We start from the raw sequence: 16,918 nt of genomic DNA on the forward strand, positions 1-16,918 counted from the left end.
GGGGGGGGGGGGGGGGGGGGGGGGGGGGGATGTGTTTGTCGGGGTAACGTTTTTATGATGCCTAGCGGCATGTTAAAATTGAAAAACGCATTTGCGTGATAAATTGCAATATTTAACACACACAAGCACACACACAACACAGACATTGGGGCCCACAGAGAAGGCAGCAGCTGTAGCTGTAGCATGTGGTGTCCAGTTGTAATTCCAACAACTGCTGGCCAGGTCTCAGACAACACGGCTTTCCTCTCGAGTGCTACAGACAGAGGGGAGGCTGGGGGGCATACTGGCATCGGGCATGAGTTATGGCCACCCGTCATTCTGTAGCTCGTTGTTGAATGTGGCGAAATACGAGCGTATAATGCAAACGCCATTGCATGGAAACGCACACACAAGAAAGCAGTTAACATTTTTCTCCTTTGGCTTTTTCTTGTTTTAAGCCGCCAGAGGACGGGGCCATCACCCAGCTACAGTCAGTCCAGGCAGCGCAGGCAGCCTGACGATATGAGTACATGCCGTGCTTAATGGCATAATTTAAAGCTGCAAATTTTGTCATAAATTTTAAAATTGATTACCACGACAAGGCAGTTTGGTTGTTTCCATGTTGCAGTCGTTTTCTGCTGCTTTTGTTGTTGTTTCAGTTGCTTTTGCTGTTGCTGTTTTTGCTCGTTAGTTGAAAATTGCATGCTGCCTGATGGCTACATTGGCGGCGGCAGTGGCAGTGGCAGTGGCGTGGCAGGCTCCAGTGTTAAAATTGTGCCTCAAGTGTTGGTATATCAAAATTGGCAACAATTTTATGTACCCGGTACTCGAAGAGTAAATAGGGTATACTGTATTTGTGCACAAAGTATGTAACACACAGAAGGAAACGTTTCCGACCCCATAAAGTATATATATTCTTGATCAGCATCAATAGCCGAGTCGATTGAGCCATGTCTGCCTGTCCGTCCGTCTGTCCATCCTGATGAGCGCCTAGTACTCAGAGACTAAAAGAGCTAGAGCCACCAAATTTTGCGTCCAGCCTTCTATATGCTCACACTGCAACAAGTGTATTTGAGCATTTGAAAAATGAGCCCAGCCCCCATCCACAACTATCAATCCATCAATACACTCTGCTTCTGCTGTGTGCGGCCACTGCGTCTGCCGCGAGTCTGCAGTGTGTGGGTCTAGGGAAGTGGAGCGAGCTAAAGAAGCGTGTTGGTGTGAGAAGTGTGTAGATGTAGACGACAGATGAAGAAAAAATTGAAAATTTGACAAAACACCGCTAAGGTGCAGAAGTAGTACTGAGTGCCGGGTATAAAAGTTGTGACGCGTAAGAAGCGTCTCACACGTCCCTTCTCGTTGTTTTGTTTGCATTGCTTTTCGTTCCAGTAATTTTTCATTCAACCATATCATTTACCATAATATAAAAGTATAAGGGTGCTGCAGAGTAGGGGTGCAACGGGCACTGAATATGCTTAAAAACATTGTAGGAAATTTATTCATGAAAACATCTTTATATGCCCTCAACATGATATTTGATTAATACGCCATAGCTTTTAATACAAAAAGAGAGGGGAAAACGGATGGATGAAGGCGATATAATTGAAAAGATACATTTCAATTAACTCGAAAAGTTTTCAGGAAATTTATGATCTGAAAGAACGAAAGAACGCAGGTGGGAGCGAGTGGACATCTCCAATTAACTAGTTTTAACTAGTTCAGTTACTAACTAACTTCAACTAAGTTTACAATTTTAATACATAAATTGTGTAGTAATTTGAAGGAAGGATGATATATTACAGCACGATCGGGAAATGGGGAAATATTATTCAAACGACAGCATTTTAAAAAGTCAAATAACAGCAACGATATCCAAGTTTAAAGTTTTCAAATAAACAAGTTTTAACAACAAGTTACCAAATAAACAAATAAATATATTGAAATGTAGACTGAAATATGTAAGATGCAAACCACCTTTTCTAATAAAAGATGGATCAAGTGGTTTCCGATTATGCTTCAAAGATAAAAAATGCCACCCTAAACAATTGTTTGGGTTACAAAATAAATTAATTATCTTTTCATATAAATATATAAAAATATTATGTAATATGACAATTGTAAGAATTAAATCACCAGGTTCAAGATCCAATCAAAAACTTTGCGACACATTGTCAATACTCCGTTTTACGTATCTAATGCAAACATCCACAAATATCTGAATATTCCAACAATTAAAGAAGAAATAAAGAAAACTAGTAAGAAATACATCGACAGACTCCACAACCACGAAAATAATTTAGCCTTAATTCTATTAGACAATAGCTTAACAGTAAGAAGACTGAAAAGATATCACATTCTCGATCTCCCCGATAGATAAATCCAACAAACTGAAAAGATGTTATATATAATAGCAGGGTTCATTGGAAAACTGCTATTTCTGTTAATTTAATATTAATTATACAATTTACTTATTGTTTAAACAAACAGGTTTTAAATATAAAGAGAGAGAAACAAAAAAAAAAAGGTTCAAGATTATGTTTAAAACAAAAATCAAAACGCATATAAACATATTAATAAACACCTAATAATTTTATGAGACTTTTTTCGTGATAAAACTAATTAGCCACTGGGAATTAATTTATTCATTGTGGCTAAAATAATGATCCAATCTGATCCCAATCGGCGATCTGATATATGTAGTCCTTTCCTATGGAAAATTGTCGCTGTGGGATATTTTTTCCCTTTGTGAGGGTGGAAGGGGGCGGGGCGAAATTTTGAAATACAATTGTAACAGTGTGAGCACAGAAGTCTGAATGCAGCCAGTTTGTTGGCTCTAGCTTTTATAGTCTCTGAGATCCAGGCGCTCAACAAGACGGACGGAAGGACAGACAGACAGACATGGCTAGATATATAGATACTTTATAGGGTCGGAAACGTTTCCATCTCTGCGTTACCACTTTGGTGCACAAATACAATATACCCTATTTACTCTTTTAGTACCGGGTATATGATATATGTATTATTAAAACAAACATAGGAGACCCTATTTTCCAGTCGAGATTTCACTTTAGAAATATAATTTGCCTTGCTCGACAACGATATGATGTTGTGCCGGCCACGAAGGTACTATTCCCTCGAAAACTAGGTGAATAATTTGTAAAACTATTTAATTTCTTGGGACACGTAAACAGTAATTACATAAGTACTCTTACAAAGTTACCCTCGGACACGACTTCCCTTTTTCTTAAAACAACGAGTAGGGATGTGTGAGACGCTTCTTACGCGTCACAACTTTTATACCCTGCACTCAGGACTACATCTAGATGTAGAAGACATCGCCAACCACTAGATATCGTTCACATTACAGAACACGTAGTAAAAGCCTACTAAATAAAATGCATCAAACAAATTGGATCAGTTAATATTTTCCAATTTATGAGATATTTAAAACAGCAATAAAATTGGTACATTCTTGGACCGATAGGTTTCACAGCAAATTTTTCGAAAGTGGTCCAATGGTCTGCACATTCTGTGCAATAATAACCGATAGGTGTGAAACCAAATTTTTCGAAAGTGGCGCCATCTAGCGTTCAGAACCGAGTCTTGGTTAAAAGTCGGAAGAGTCATCGCCAGGGGGAGGGCAGAGGCAGGGGCCGAGTGAAGCAGAAGCAGAGTGTGAATGTCTCTGCGGTACGGGGTGGGCTCTCCGTGGGTCTCTGAGAACGAGCCGACAAACAAAACGGACAGACGGACAGACAGACATGGCTCTATCGACTCGGCTATTGATGCTGATCAAGAATATATATACTTTATGGGGTCGGAAACGCTTCCTTCTGTGCGTTACATACAACCGTTATTCGCACAAATACAATATACCCTATTTACTCTTTGAGTACCGGGTATAAAAATGGAAAATACCTGATGAAAGACAGGTGCAACGGCAACGAGAAATATTGGCATGAGAACGGAGGAGTAAAGTAGTAAAGGAGTGGAAGAACGAAAGAGCTGGATGTATAGATATGTGGTTGGGGAAACTATTGCATGCTATAGACGGGGGCATACACACCTTGGGAGTGATATAAATGGCTTCATTACATTTTGTAACCATCAGAGCGAACAGAGCGAACGAACCAAAGAGCACACACACGAGAGTTTGCAGAAGAGTAAATTGATTTATCAGCGGTTTATAATTCCAGCAGCCTCCACCCTCCGTCCCCACCGTCTCTGAGTGTGCAAGCGTGACGGTGTGGGCCCATTAATCGATACATTAATTAAGGGGAACAAGCAGCGTCGAGCAGCTGTTCGAGGCATCGGAAATTGTTTGATAATGCATCTGAAAGATGTAAGTCCCAGTCCGCGTCCGAGTCCCATGATAACATCATCAAGAGGGCCACCATCTCCTATGCAATTACCTAAATTATATGCATACGTTGCCACAGCTACAGTGGTGATGCTGCTGGTCAGGTCGTTTAAAATGAAATTAGTATTATGCACTTTTTCTTTCTCCCCGTCTTTAAGTCTATAATCAGTTGCTGTGTGTGGTGCAGGCCAAACCATCAACTTAACATAACTTCTCGCAATTTGTCATGTTTCCCTCCTCTTCCCACCACTATTCAGACCAATCGGCAAACACCATCGTATGATATCGCTTTGGCGGCGCTGCTAATCATTTTTTTATATGGCTAGTAATTATAGGCATTCATCCATCCATCCATCTTCCCCGTTAACGTTAAAGGTTTCAAAACAGAAGAATTTAATGGTTTTCCATTTCCATTTGCTCTTATGACTATAATTGATTTATTGCTGCGGTGACTGTGGCAATTCCAAACAAGAAAATCAGACAGGCTGTGCCTTGTGCCCGTTTCCCGAAGGTGTGAGAGTGGATAAATGGGACATAAATACGACAGATAAGGTAGATAACCCTTTGAGAGCGAAAAGTGCTTCCAGTGTTGAAGGCAACCTGAGGTAAATGCAAAAGAAAAAATTAGTGCATAATTATATAAACATTATAACTTAGGATGATTAGTATTTCAATTGATGGTAGAATATAGTGCAGTTTTAGATTGACTCAAGTTAATTAATAGTCAGATGACTTTTATATTTTTTAATTGAGCTGTATAGCTGTTTTGACGCTGCAGAGATGATTAAAGTTTAATCTGTCAGTTTTTCACTTTTACAATTTATTTCTGCTACCAAGTGTAAGGGAAGAAAATTAAAATGGTTCATGGATCTGCTCGATTAACTCTAAAACTAAATTACTTAATTAAAATTTTTCATAGATCCATTCAGCGCCTTAATTAAAGAGTAACTCTAGTATAACTTAAAATTTTGTAAGCTTTATTTTTGTGCAGCAAAAAACAATTTATAGATCAGATTACAACATATTTAGTGCTGTCCACTCAAATGCAAAATCATGTCAGTGGAGGGATGGATCTCGACTATTCTTTTGTTGAAAATTACTCAAATTCAAAAGGATATTACATTTAAATAGTTCGCAAGAAAATTTCAAGATATTAAATATTAAAAATATTTAAATAAAACATGAACAGGTGGAATATCAAACCTATTCGTATACCATTTTATAATACATATCTTAAACCCGCCTCATTTGCTGTACAAAAAACCCATTACAATTATTTACATACATATTTCAAATTTTAGTGCACATTTTGGGTGCACTTTCTAAAAAACAGTGTGGCCGAGTAATTAATCATGGAGGAGTATAATCAACTCAACTGCTGCCATTACTGCATCACACTTACAAAACTCGTACTCGGGGAGGGGTGAACTGCACACTGTATGGCCATCCACAACCTACTTTCCATCATTAAGTCGAACAGACAATTTGTCAAATGAAACAAGAAAATTTGCATAAAAAACTAACACAACTAACATTATAGACACAGAAAAAAATGTGCATGTCTGACCGACTGAATATTGGCCAACGATTCAACAACGAGTCAACAACAAACAGGCAAGAGAGGCAGCGGCAGCAAACAACAATTTACCACACACACAAGCCAAGTCAAGCAAAATATCAAAGAAGATCGGCAAAAGAGCTACAGGCAGTAAGCCGTACTGGCTGGACCGGCTGCTTTTTGTAGCTTTTTGTTGTACATTTTGTTGTATATTGTTGCTGTTGTGGCCAAACACCAAGTGTGTTTGTGTCCGCAACGATTAAGTAACAAGAGTAGAAGAGCCACAGAAGGACGTTCACGAAAAAATAGGCAAAAAGAGGCAGACGTGCAACAGGGTAGCAAATTAAATGTTAGAGAGGAGCTAAACACTACATACATATGTATAAATATGCATGCAACATTTAAAAGTTGCATAAAATACTCAAATCAGTCATATCTCATTCGCGATGCCAGCCTGAGTCTCGTGGCTGAGTCCCTTAAATGGCCATCGCTAAGGCAAGTAGTCCACGGTCCTTGTATCTAAAACATGGCGTTAATATGCGTCGCTATGGCTTAGCATGTTTGCCAAGTTGCAGCTTCATGTTGTTGCTCTTGCTACTGCTGTTGTCTGCTGCATGTTAGTGCTTCCTTTTTGGCATCGGCAACATGTCAATTATTTCGTATCAAATTAATAATTGTACACGTCGTGCCGCATTGCACGTCTTCGCCCCATTCACCAAATGAATTTGGTTTTTAAAGGAGATAGCTTGGATGACTGGATAGCTGGCTGGGATGCCTTCGCATGCCTGTGCTTGGTGTTTGCCCGTGTTTGCTGCCTCTTGTGGAGCTGGGCTGCCTTGTTGGCCTGCTGCCGCAGCCTGGCCTGCTGCCGCAGCCTGGCCTGCTGCTTGCCACTAATCGTGGCAGACAAGCATGCTGAACGGCCCCGCAAATGTAATATATTTAAAGTTACCTGTCAATTTTGGATGCTGTTAAGCGTTGCCAACACGCCACATGTTTGCTCCGAGTATTCGATATCAAACTGAAATGTGTGGTGCACCTCCTCGTACGTATGTATGTATGTAAGTAATGTAAGTGCGTGAATGTAAGTTCGTTAATAAGTGGCAGGAGTGTGTAATTCAACTAAATTTGTGTTTGGTGAACTCGTTTTAAATGCCCATTTTATGGCTCACTTAACGGCAGTACAAATCATTAATGGTTTTAGATTAAACTAACCTTCATAAATGTGTTGTAATGCAGTTTTCGAAGTTCTTGTTGGCATACAAATTTTTTAAACACAGAGATTAACCACATTTCCAATCAGCTGTGACTGCTTTGATGATCAGTTGGCAGCGCCTAAAAAGAAAGAAACTGGTAAAAGCTAAAAAATATTGAATATTTGCAGAGCAAATTCAATTATGTTTTTTTTTATCCCTCACACTTATCACCTGAAGACTTATGTTATTAGACTTATGTTTTTAAGAAGCTTATTTTAAATTGTCTGCTAATGAAATGATTTATACAAATGTAGATTTGCCAGAAATGCAAGTAAATACAAGGACGGAACACTCTCAAACAGCTCACGAAATTTTATCAATATTAGCTGTATTCATTTATCCTGATCAGCACAGCACATAGAAGTTAATTGTTTTTATGAAGATACTTTGCATTTGAGGAAAAGAACAGACGGACGGACATGGCTTGTATTTTCGTGCTACAAAAATTTCACAAAACCTACAAAACACTAATCAAAGGGCATAAAAACACAGCGTTAATCTCCGGTTTAGTCTCCCTCTATATCCGCTGCACTTGTAACCTTTATCCAAACTTTTTTTTTTAGGGTTTATGTTACCTCTCTACCCTTGGGTAGAGGGGGATTATTTGGCCGCCCGCCTTAACAAGGTGGAAATCGCCACGTCGAAATATGTAACTTGTTACAGTTTTGCTCCCCACGTGCTTCAAAAATACCTTTAAAATATATTATTAAAACTTTATTTCTCACTTAATCGCACTCTTTATTAATTATTGTCCTAAACACGCGTTGTTTTCGTCCTACTTGCGCACCATTTTCTACTTCACCACCCTTTTCTTATGGTGGCCATCCAATAGATCACCAAAGCCTAAACAGCTGATCGAAAGCGTGGTGAATTTCTGTGTTTCGAATATTTTAAATTTAATTCAGATGTTTCGCAGAGGCACAACCAAATAATGAAATAAATCAACGATTTTAGTGTGCTATTATTAAATCACAGCAAACTCAGATTAACGCAAAAAACAGGTTTAGATGTCTGTAGCCATTGGGGAAAAAAAATAAAAAATAAAATAAAGAACAAAAATACAAACATTAAGACAAAATCAAAAGCGAAACGGTAAATATCTTTTGACAGCACTTAAGTTGAATTTGGTAATGACAGTCGGGATAAAGATCGGGGCAACACACCGATAAAGTGGCGCTTTAACTTAACTGACAGTTGAGGCTAAAGAGTGGCCGATTAAATTAACAGTCAGTCCGTCAGGCGAGAGTGTATTTTGCACTGTGTGCTCACTGCTGTGTGCTAAAATGCGTGTCCAATCATTGTGTGTGTGTGTCTCTTACTTACGGACAGCAGATCTTGGTGTTTCTGGAGCATGTCAGTGGCGGAGCCGGCGTACATGACGGAGATAAATGTCTTGAATGTTATTTACGGGGGTTGTGTGATTCATTTGTTCACTTCAAGTTGGCGGAAAACCCGTTGCTTCATCTATTTAGGTGTCTTTTCAGCCATAAAGACCGGTCTTTCTGCTGACTGGCTAAAAACTTAGTGCTTAGCCAAGTACTAAAAAATGCAAAACATAGCTTAGAAACCTGTAAAAATATAAAGTAATGTGTTATTTTTGGATAAATGTTATATGTTAATGAAAAATGAAAATTTACGAGCCATAATGCATTTAAAACTCATTTGTTGCTTGACAAACATTTTTCGAGTCATGGCAAACATTTTACCCTGGCATAATCACTCACATTTTACATTTTAAAATTTTGTCAAAAAAAGTTAACCTGCAAAACCGCATAAAACTCCAATTCAAATTGAAATAACTCGAATCCACCACACCAGCCATCGGCCAGTGCACATCACTATGTTGCTGCAATGTTTACTTACCTGCTAATATGAGTGTGATTTTAGAAAGGGATGGGGGGAACTGGTGAAAGGCGCCAAAAGTCTTTGCCGCGGAAAGGGAAAAGGGAAATACAGACAGACCAAAAGGGAAGCCAAAAGAACCGAATCGCAGCACGCTCTATCCAAATTGATCAGCAAAATAATAACGAAAATCCACTCTTTGAGTATTTTACGGGTGAAAGTCTTTATTGCCAGCTGATCGCGGATCGCGGATCGCAGATACAGCTGCTGCGCCATGGCCTGCAAGCGGCTGATGCTCGACGATTGCGAACAGGATGAGAGTTTTGGCTTTGATCCAGAGAATCAGGAGAATGTAGCTCACAATAATGTGGCGAAGCGCCACAAGGGGCAGCTGGAGACGCCGCTGCATCGGATGCTGAAGCGGCACATTCCCGGCAATTCGGCCGGCACCGTACTGTCGCCCATCACCGAGCTGGCGTACAATATGCGCGGCGCGCGGCTAAATGAGAGCGGTGGGGGTACACCCAAGTCCAGCAATAGCCTGCGACCCTTCAATAGCATCAACAGCATCGAGTCCAGCTGCGATTCGGGCAACTCCCTCGACGATGAGTACCTGCACATGTTCGAATTGGACCAGCGGGATGCTGCTGCTGTGGGCCTGCCTGGCGATCTCGAGCAGCTGATCAGCGGCCAACTGAAGACGGAGCACATCTCGGAGAGCGGCTCGGAGCCAAAGTACCGTTCGGCACGTCGATGCCTGAGCATGCTGCCCAGGGAACTGGCGGAGGAGGACTCCAGCGGCAGCAACGTGTCCGTGGCTAGCAGCAAGTCACCCACCGCCAGCGTCACTACCACGCGCATGCTTCAGCGCAGATCCATGTCCATGAACGATGCCGACATCCTCACAGCCCTGGGCGATGAGCCGGAACTGATTGGCGATCTGAGCAAACCGTGTGTCCTGCCCTGCCTGCTCACGGGCACCCGTCATCGCGACTTGAAGACCATTTCATGTGAAACGCTGGCGCGCCTGATCAATGGGGAGTTTGGGGAGCAGCTGGGCAACGACTACGGCTACCAGATCATCGACTGTCGCTATCCGTACGAGTACGAGGGTGGTCACATACGCGGCGCCCACAATTTATACACGCGGGCGCTCATCAAGGAGGCATTTCCATCCGCAGCATTTCAGCAGCACCTGACGGATCAGCGCCACATCTACATCTTCCACTGTGAGTTCTCCTCGGAGCGCGGTCCGAAGCTGTTACGCTTCCTGCGCAGCATCGATCGCAACCAGCACACTCACAACTATCCGGCCCTCGACTATCCGGAGCTGTACCTCCTGCACAATGGCTACAAGGAGTTTTACAATTTATATGCCAATCTCTGCGAGCCACGTGAATATGTGCCCATGCTGGCGCCTGCTCATAACGAAGAGTTTCGCCACTTTCGTGCCAAGACCAAGTCGTGGCAGTGCGGCGATGGTGACGGCGCTGACAGTGGCATTGGCGGTGGCACTAGCACCGGTTCCCGTACCCTGCGCAAATCCCGCTCCCGCTTGCATTACTTTGAGTAAAATGGGTTGGCCCCATCCCCTTTAGCCCCCAACTGCCATGACATATTATTTTTTTAAAAACAAAATTAATCGCTAAGATTGAAAGGACGCAAATTATTAGTTTCGTTTCGTTTCGTTGATATTTGTTCAAATGTTGAGTTTTTACCCTTTAATATTTAACATTTAATGTTTATTCATATTTATATTTCCAGTTGAGAGTTTTACACACCGAAAACCCATATACAATACGCAGAAAATAAGCATAGAGACAACCAAAAAAAACATAAAAAGTAAGAAAGAAATGTTCTCTAGTCAGTGAAAGTGAAAATTTCGAATTTATTTTAGTTTATTTTATTGTTCGTGTTCGGCATTTTAAAGTTTAATTTCGTGTTTAATTTTAGTGTTAACCAATTAAATTTTGTAAAGCAAATGTTTACCCAAAAACCCCAAATACAATATTTTAAGACTTGAAGTGAAAAGAATCCGAAAAACTATTCAAAGTTCTCTATTTTAGTGTTTTCTATTCAAACAAAAATTATATTTGTTTGTGAAAAAACAAATATAAGCTGCGGGACAGGGTGGGTTTAGTTACTGCAAATTAATTTCTTCATTGTGTCTATAATAATGATCCAATCGGATCGGCGATCTGATAGATATGGTCATTCCCTACAGAATGGTGTTTTTAGATTTCTTTTATCTTCAAAATTGTAGATTTGGGAGATTTTCGCCCTTTTAGGGGGGCGGTTCTAATTCTTGAAATACACTGGTTTCAGTGTGAGCATACAGCAGTCTGGAGCCAAAATTTGGTGGCTCTAGCTCTTATGGTCTCTGAGAACTAGCCAACAAACAAGACGGACGGACGGACAAACAGACATGGCTCTATCGACTCGGCTATTGATGCTGATCAAGAATATATATACTTTATGGGGTCGGAAACGTTTCCTATATACGACTATAAGAGCTAGAGCCACCAAAATTTGGCTCCAGACTGCTGTATGCTCACACTGAAACCAGTGTATTTCAAAAATGAGCCCCGCCCCCGCAAAAAGGCGAAACCCTCCCAAACCTACAATTTTGAAGATAAAAAACTAAAAACGCCATTCCGTAGGGAATGGCCATATCTATCAGATCACCAAATTGGGATCCGATTGGATTATTATTATAGCCACAATGAAGAAATTAATTTCCAGTGGCTAAACCCACCCTGTCCCGCATTTTTTGTTGTTCTTTTTACATTCTTTCATTCACACTCTGCTTCTGCTTCACTCGGCCCCTGCCTCTGCCCTCCCCCTGGCGATGACTCTTCCGACTTTTAACCCACCCCGTCCCACAGCTTATATTTGTTTTTTTTTTTGTGTGCGCGCGCTGCCTCTGCCTCTGCCGCGAGTCTGCAGTGTGTGGGTCTAGGGAAGGGCGGCGAGCTAAAGGAGCGTGTTGGTGTGAGAAGTGTTGTAGATGTAGATGACAGTTGAAGAAAAAATTTAAAATTTGACAAAACATCGCTAAGGTGCAGAAGTAGTTCTGAATGCCGGGTATAAAAGTTGTGACGCGTAAGAAGCGTCTCACACGTCCTTTCTCGTTAATTTTTTTGTCAATTAAAAAACAAACAAATTATTTGCTATCATCCTACTTTCGAAGTGTCGATAGATATTGGACCTACTGTATCGGATCGTGCGGGTAGGCTATCTGAACGCGTCCGCTGCTTTCGTAAAGCCGAGTTTACGAAGCTCAATAACTTAATTCGAAATTTTGATTGGTCCGCTCTGTACTTGTGCAGTGACGTCATTGAAGGCACAAACATTTTTTACAATGTACTTGACACAATTTTTGACACGCGTGTCCCACTTTCATGTCCGACTAGATCTGCGAAACCTCCTTGGTTCACCAAAGAGTTATCCAGTCTAAAAAATCTAAAATCAAGACTATTTAAAAAATCTCAAGAAGTTGGTTCTCCCTCTTCTCTTTCTAATTACTTAATAGCTCGGTCAAATTTCACTGTTCTTAATGCTCAATGCTATAGGAACTACCTCCTTTGATGCAGGATACGTTTTTCACAGGACCCTAAACAGTTTTACAGCTTTGTAAACAGTAAGCGTAGAACGTCCGCACATCCATCCTCGCTATCATTTTTGAATATGTCGGCAAACAATGATCAGGCAATCGCCGATCTTTTTGCAACATTTTTTCAAATAACCTATTCCCAGCAAAGCTACTCATGTCATATGTATCCATATAGTTTACCAAGGTCGAATGGCATTTTCTGTCCTTTGTTTAATGAAGGCTCCTTACTTCATGAACTTAAATTAGTTAAGCCGGTATTTTCACCGGGCCCTGACGGAGTTCCCGGCTGTGTACTCAGGTACTGTGCCGAGTCTCTGTGCGGACTCTATCTATCCATTCTTCTAGCTTTCCCCCATCTGGAAGGAATCCTTTATAATTCCTCTCCATAAAAAAGGTAGCAAGGCTGACGCTAAAAACTATAGAGGTATATCTAAGTTATCCGCTATTCCTAAAATGTTCAAGAAACTTTTAACTCCGCACTTGCAGCATCTCTGCAAATCACTTATATCTCCAGCTCAGCACGGATTTATACGGCGACGATCAACAACCACTAATCTTTTAGAGTTCACCTCCTTTGTAATTAAAGGCTTCCAAAGTAACTTGCAGACGGATGTTATTTACACTGACTTCAGTAAGGCATTCGATTCTGTAAACCATTCTCTTCTTGCACAAAAGCTCGACCTTCTAAGGATTCCGCCCAATCTGTTGAGATGGATTTCTAGCTACCTGTGTTCTAGGTCTCAAAGGGTCCTTTTCAAAAACTCCTTATCTTTACCTGTTATGGTTACTTCTGGAGTACCACAGGGTAGCCATTTAGGCTCCTTACTTTTCACACTCTTTATTAATGACCTGCCTTCTGTATTAACAAATTCTCGAGTACTTATGTATGCGGATGATGTTAAACTCTGTGTCCAGTATAAGGACATTTCATTTCACTCTCGCTTGCAATCTGATCTCAATAGCTTTCAGTCATGGTGCTGTGCAAATATGTTACAACTTAATGCCTCGAAATGCAATGTTATGACCTTTTATCGCTCCAGCCCCTTCCTGGCTCCTTACACCCTCTGCGGTAGTTCTCTTGAGAGAATTACATTGGTTGATGATCTAGGTGTTAAAGTAGACCCCAAGTTAAAGTTTTCTGAACACATTTCTACCATGGTAAATAAAGCCATGGGTGTGCTTGGGTTTATAAAGAGGTGGTCAAAGGAATTTGATGACGAAGACTCTCTATATCTCGCTTGTTCGTCCGATTTTAGAATACGGCTCATGTGTATGGTGCCCTCAGTACAACATACATCAGGACCGTATTGAATCAGTACAGAAAAACTTTTTATTATTTGCCCTACGGGGCCTCAACTGGGATGCAACTGTGAGACTGCCATCCTACCGTAGTAGACTTCTTTTAATAAATCTTCCATCCTTAGTTAGTCGTAGAAAAATGCTTGGTGTAATTTTTATGCACAACTTGATCAAGGGGGATGTAGACAGCCCTGACTTGCTGAGCCGCATAAACTTTACGATTCCCATTAGACCCACTAGAAACTTTATTCCTTTGTTCCTTCCACTATGTAGATCGAATTATGCCTCACACAAACCCTTTAGGGTTTTATGCTCGGATTATAATTCCCTCTACCACATTATATCCTCAACTAACTCCCTTCCTCTTCTTAAATCTCTTATACTAGCCTACCTCTCCCGTAGTTAGTTTCATTTTAGTTTTGTCTTGTTTCTGATTTTGGTAATTTCTGCTTGCTTAGCTTAGTCTAGTTATGATTAGATCTAATTTTCCTCGAATATTAGCCTAACATCTATCTTTCCTGCATGCTCGCGACCGGTTCGGTCGGTTGGGCGGGAGGAGGACTGCGTTCTGCTGGGTTCCGCGCGTAACAGGCTTTGGCTTGGTGTCGCATGGGCCACTTGATGGTGCAGTCATTGCATATCAACGTCCAACGTCCAGAATTTCATTAAACAATTAAATACTCTTTAAAATAAATACACAAGTCCTGTAAAATATGTGACTTTTATTCGAAATACTGCAAATTATACAAAATTAAATTTTGAAAATAATATAATAAGAATATACATTGCATGTATTAATTTGTGTTAAACGAAAAGTATACATCTAAATAACAATTGTTGAATACCACAGAAAAGTCACGAAAGTGCCACAAAAGCTATTTAATATAAAAGAGATAATTAAACAGTCATAAGAAGAAGAATGATTCCAATGATCCAGATGCTCAAATCAAGTCTCCCACTGTTTGCAGCAGCTGGGATTTCACTACACATGAATCACTACTAGGGGAACATGATAACCTTGTCAACCTGTTCAGAACCTGGAAACAATTTAAAACGAAGACTTACACAAGTCTCTTTCATATTTGTCTATAAGACCCGAGAGGATCAACGGTGCCCCCTAACATCGACTTCTATTCTCTTTCTTTTAAATATAGAAAACATCCTTGAATTACATGTATTGATGAAACCTTCAAATACCCATAAAATTACAATTTTAAATGTAAAATCTTTTTGAATTGAATGTCAAAGGCACTGTTTATATTCGAGGAATTTCGGAAACACCTGTTGCGTGGATCTTAAAACTTAAATTTACATCTTTGTATGCAATTTTCATTTAATTTAGTTTACATACCAAGAGCACTGTGTACCAAAATGATTTTTGGACGACAGACTTATCGAAAAAATAGGATATTGTTCAAAAAGCTGAAGACAACGGAGTGGTGGGGGCTTCAGTGGAGCGGATTCTATCCATCTAGGTATCGGCTGGAGGGTTGAAGGGCGCCTTGCAGCCAGCCTTGTTGTAGAACTCGAGGGGCACGTCGTCGTCGTTCTCGAAGAAATCCGAGTCGCGTGACCAGCAGGGACCCAGCTCCAGCTTAACAATCTTCTCGCGCCAAAAGTCGATCAGCTCTTTGGTGAGCACCTCATCGCGTAGCTTGAAAATCCATTTGTTGTATTCCCAGGGGCCATAGAAGCCGGAATCTGTTTTGTACTCCTGCAGCAGATCAGCTGCCTTGTCTTGGTCTTCTTGGGAGGGAGCACCTTCGAACAGGATCTGCCATATAACGTCCTGGGCAGCCTTGGCGATCTTCTTCACGCTGGCCTGCTGAATTTCATCAGGCACAATGACATCGGTCAGCACAAAGCGTGTCATGAGATCGCGGTACTCGCTGAGTGGCTGCTCCCGGGTTATTACTGCGTCAAAGACGCCCGTGTAGGCTGCCTCATCGTCCGCACTGCGTTCTGCAGATCGCTCCTCGCCCTCGGGTGGCTCCCTGGACGAATCTGCATCGGAGGCATCCGAAGCACGTACCTCCTTGTTGGCTGCTCGCACTTTGAGGCTGGCCGCAAACGGCGCCGTGCACCCGCCATGGGCGTAAAACTCCAGCGGCGGCGTATCGTCCCCATCAAACAGATCACAGTCGCGCGACCAGCACGGCCCAAGCTGTTTCTTCACGATTGTGTCCCGCCAAAAGTCGAGGAGCTCCTTCTTCAGCACTTCGTCCCGCAGCTTGGTAATCCAATCGTTGTACTCCCACGGATCATAGAATGTGGCATCGCCTTTGTATTCCTCCAGCAGCTCCGATGCCTTCTGCTGTGACTCACTAGTGACGCCGCCATCGCCGTCCGAGCCGGCAAACAGCAGCTGCCAGATGACGTCACGCGCCGCTGCAGCGATACCTTCGAAGTTATTTTTGATAATCTCATCATCGACGATTTCATCAACCTGCACCTCGGTCTCAATCAGCTTTTGATATTCTTTCAGTGGCTCTGTCAAGCCAATGGTAAAGTTTGTCTACAAATATGAAGCCGAAAAATAGTTCCAGTTAGGCAACTTTATGGTTTGCCCAAAAATTTTAGTTTTATACGTACCTTGATGCTGATTTTCTCTGCACCCGATGCCATTTCGATGCTTGTTTCCTCGGCCTTGCGTTTGGACATTCCCTTTAGACTGTTTGTTGTATAATTAATATTATTTTCTCGCTTCAAATCGGCTAATTTTTTTGCGTCTTGAATCACCTGCAGTGTGACCGCGGATTTATCGATAAAAGATACCGCACGACCCACAAAAACATACCTTATAATTTTGAAAATATACCGTAAACCTTGAAAAATGTTCCTCGATTTTGCTATTCTAATTAATATTACCAGCTGGTATTGACTCTCAGCGCTAAAGCACTAACCAAATAGCATAGGTTAATGCACTAACTAAATAGTATAGTAGACTATCAGCTTCCTATAAACGAAACGTCACCGCTCAATGTGCGTCTCGAAGTCCCAAGCCTCTGCCA

The 16,918-nt window shown here is 41.4% G+C and overlaps 2 protein-coding genes and 1 long non-coding RNA gene across 3 annotated transcripts; 1 reads left to right on the forward strand and 2 right to left on the reverse strand.

The window, feature by feature from the left end:
- Positions 1–4,746: 4,746 nt before the first annotated feature.
- On the reverse strand, positions 4,747–7,722 carry LOC117590895. Its single transcript, XR_004574335.1, has 3 exons — positions 7,615–7,722; positions 7,113–7,232; positions 4,747–4,939 (listed from the first exon to the last, which is right to left on the reverse strand). It is a non-coding gene; the product is annotated as an uncharacterized LOC117590895 (long non-coding RNA).
- A 1,230-nt stretch (positions 7,723–8,952) lies between these two features.
- Positions 8,953–10,972, forward strand: LOC117590917 (cdc25-like protein phosphatase twine). Its single transcript, XM_034283949.1, has one exon. The coding sequence runs from the start codon at positions 9,270–9,272 to the stop codon at positions 10,566–10,568; it is 1,299 nt and encodes a 432-aa protein (XP_034139840.1). The 5' UTR covers positions 8,953–9,269; the 3' UTR covers positions 10,569–10,972.
- Positions 10,973–15,123: 4,151 nt separating this feature from the next.
- Positions 15,124–16,661, reverse strand: LOC117590915. The gene is made up of 2 exons (XM_034283948.1): positions 16,500–16,661; positions 15,124–16,422 (listed from the first exon to the last, which is right to left on the reverse strand). Exons 1-2 carry the CDS (start codon positions 16,566–16,568, stop codon positions 15,379–15,381), a joined length of 1,113 nt encoding a protein of 370 aa, XP_034139839.1. The 5' UTR covers positions 16,569–16,661; the 3' UTR covers positions 15,124–15,378.
- Between the last annotated feature and the right edge of the window lie 257 nt (positions 16,662–16,918).

Source organism: Drosophila guanche, unplaced genomic scaffold (genome assembly GCF_900245975.1).
Source record: "Drosophila guanche unplaced genomic scaffold, DGUA_6, whole genome shotgun sequence".
Classification (NCBI taxonomy): domain Eukaryota; kingdom Metazoa; phylum Arthropoda; class Insecta; order Diptera; family Drosophilidae; genus Drosophila; species Drosophila guanche.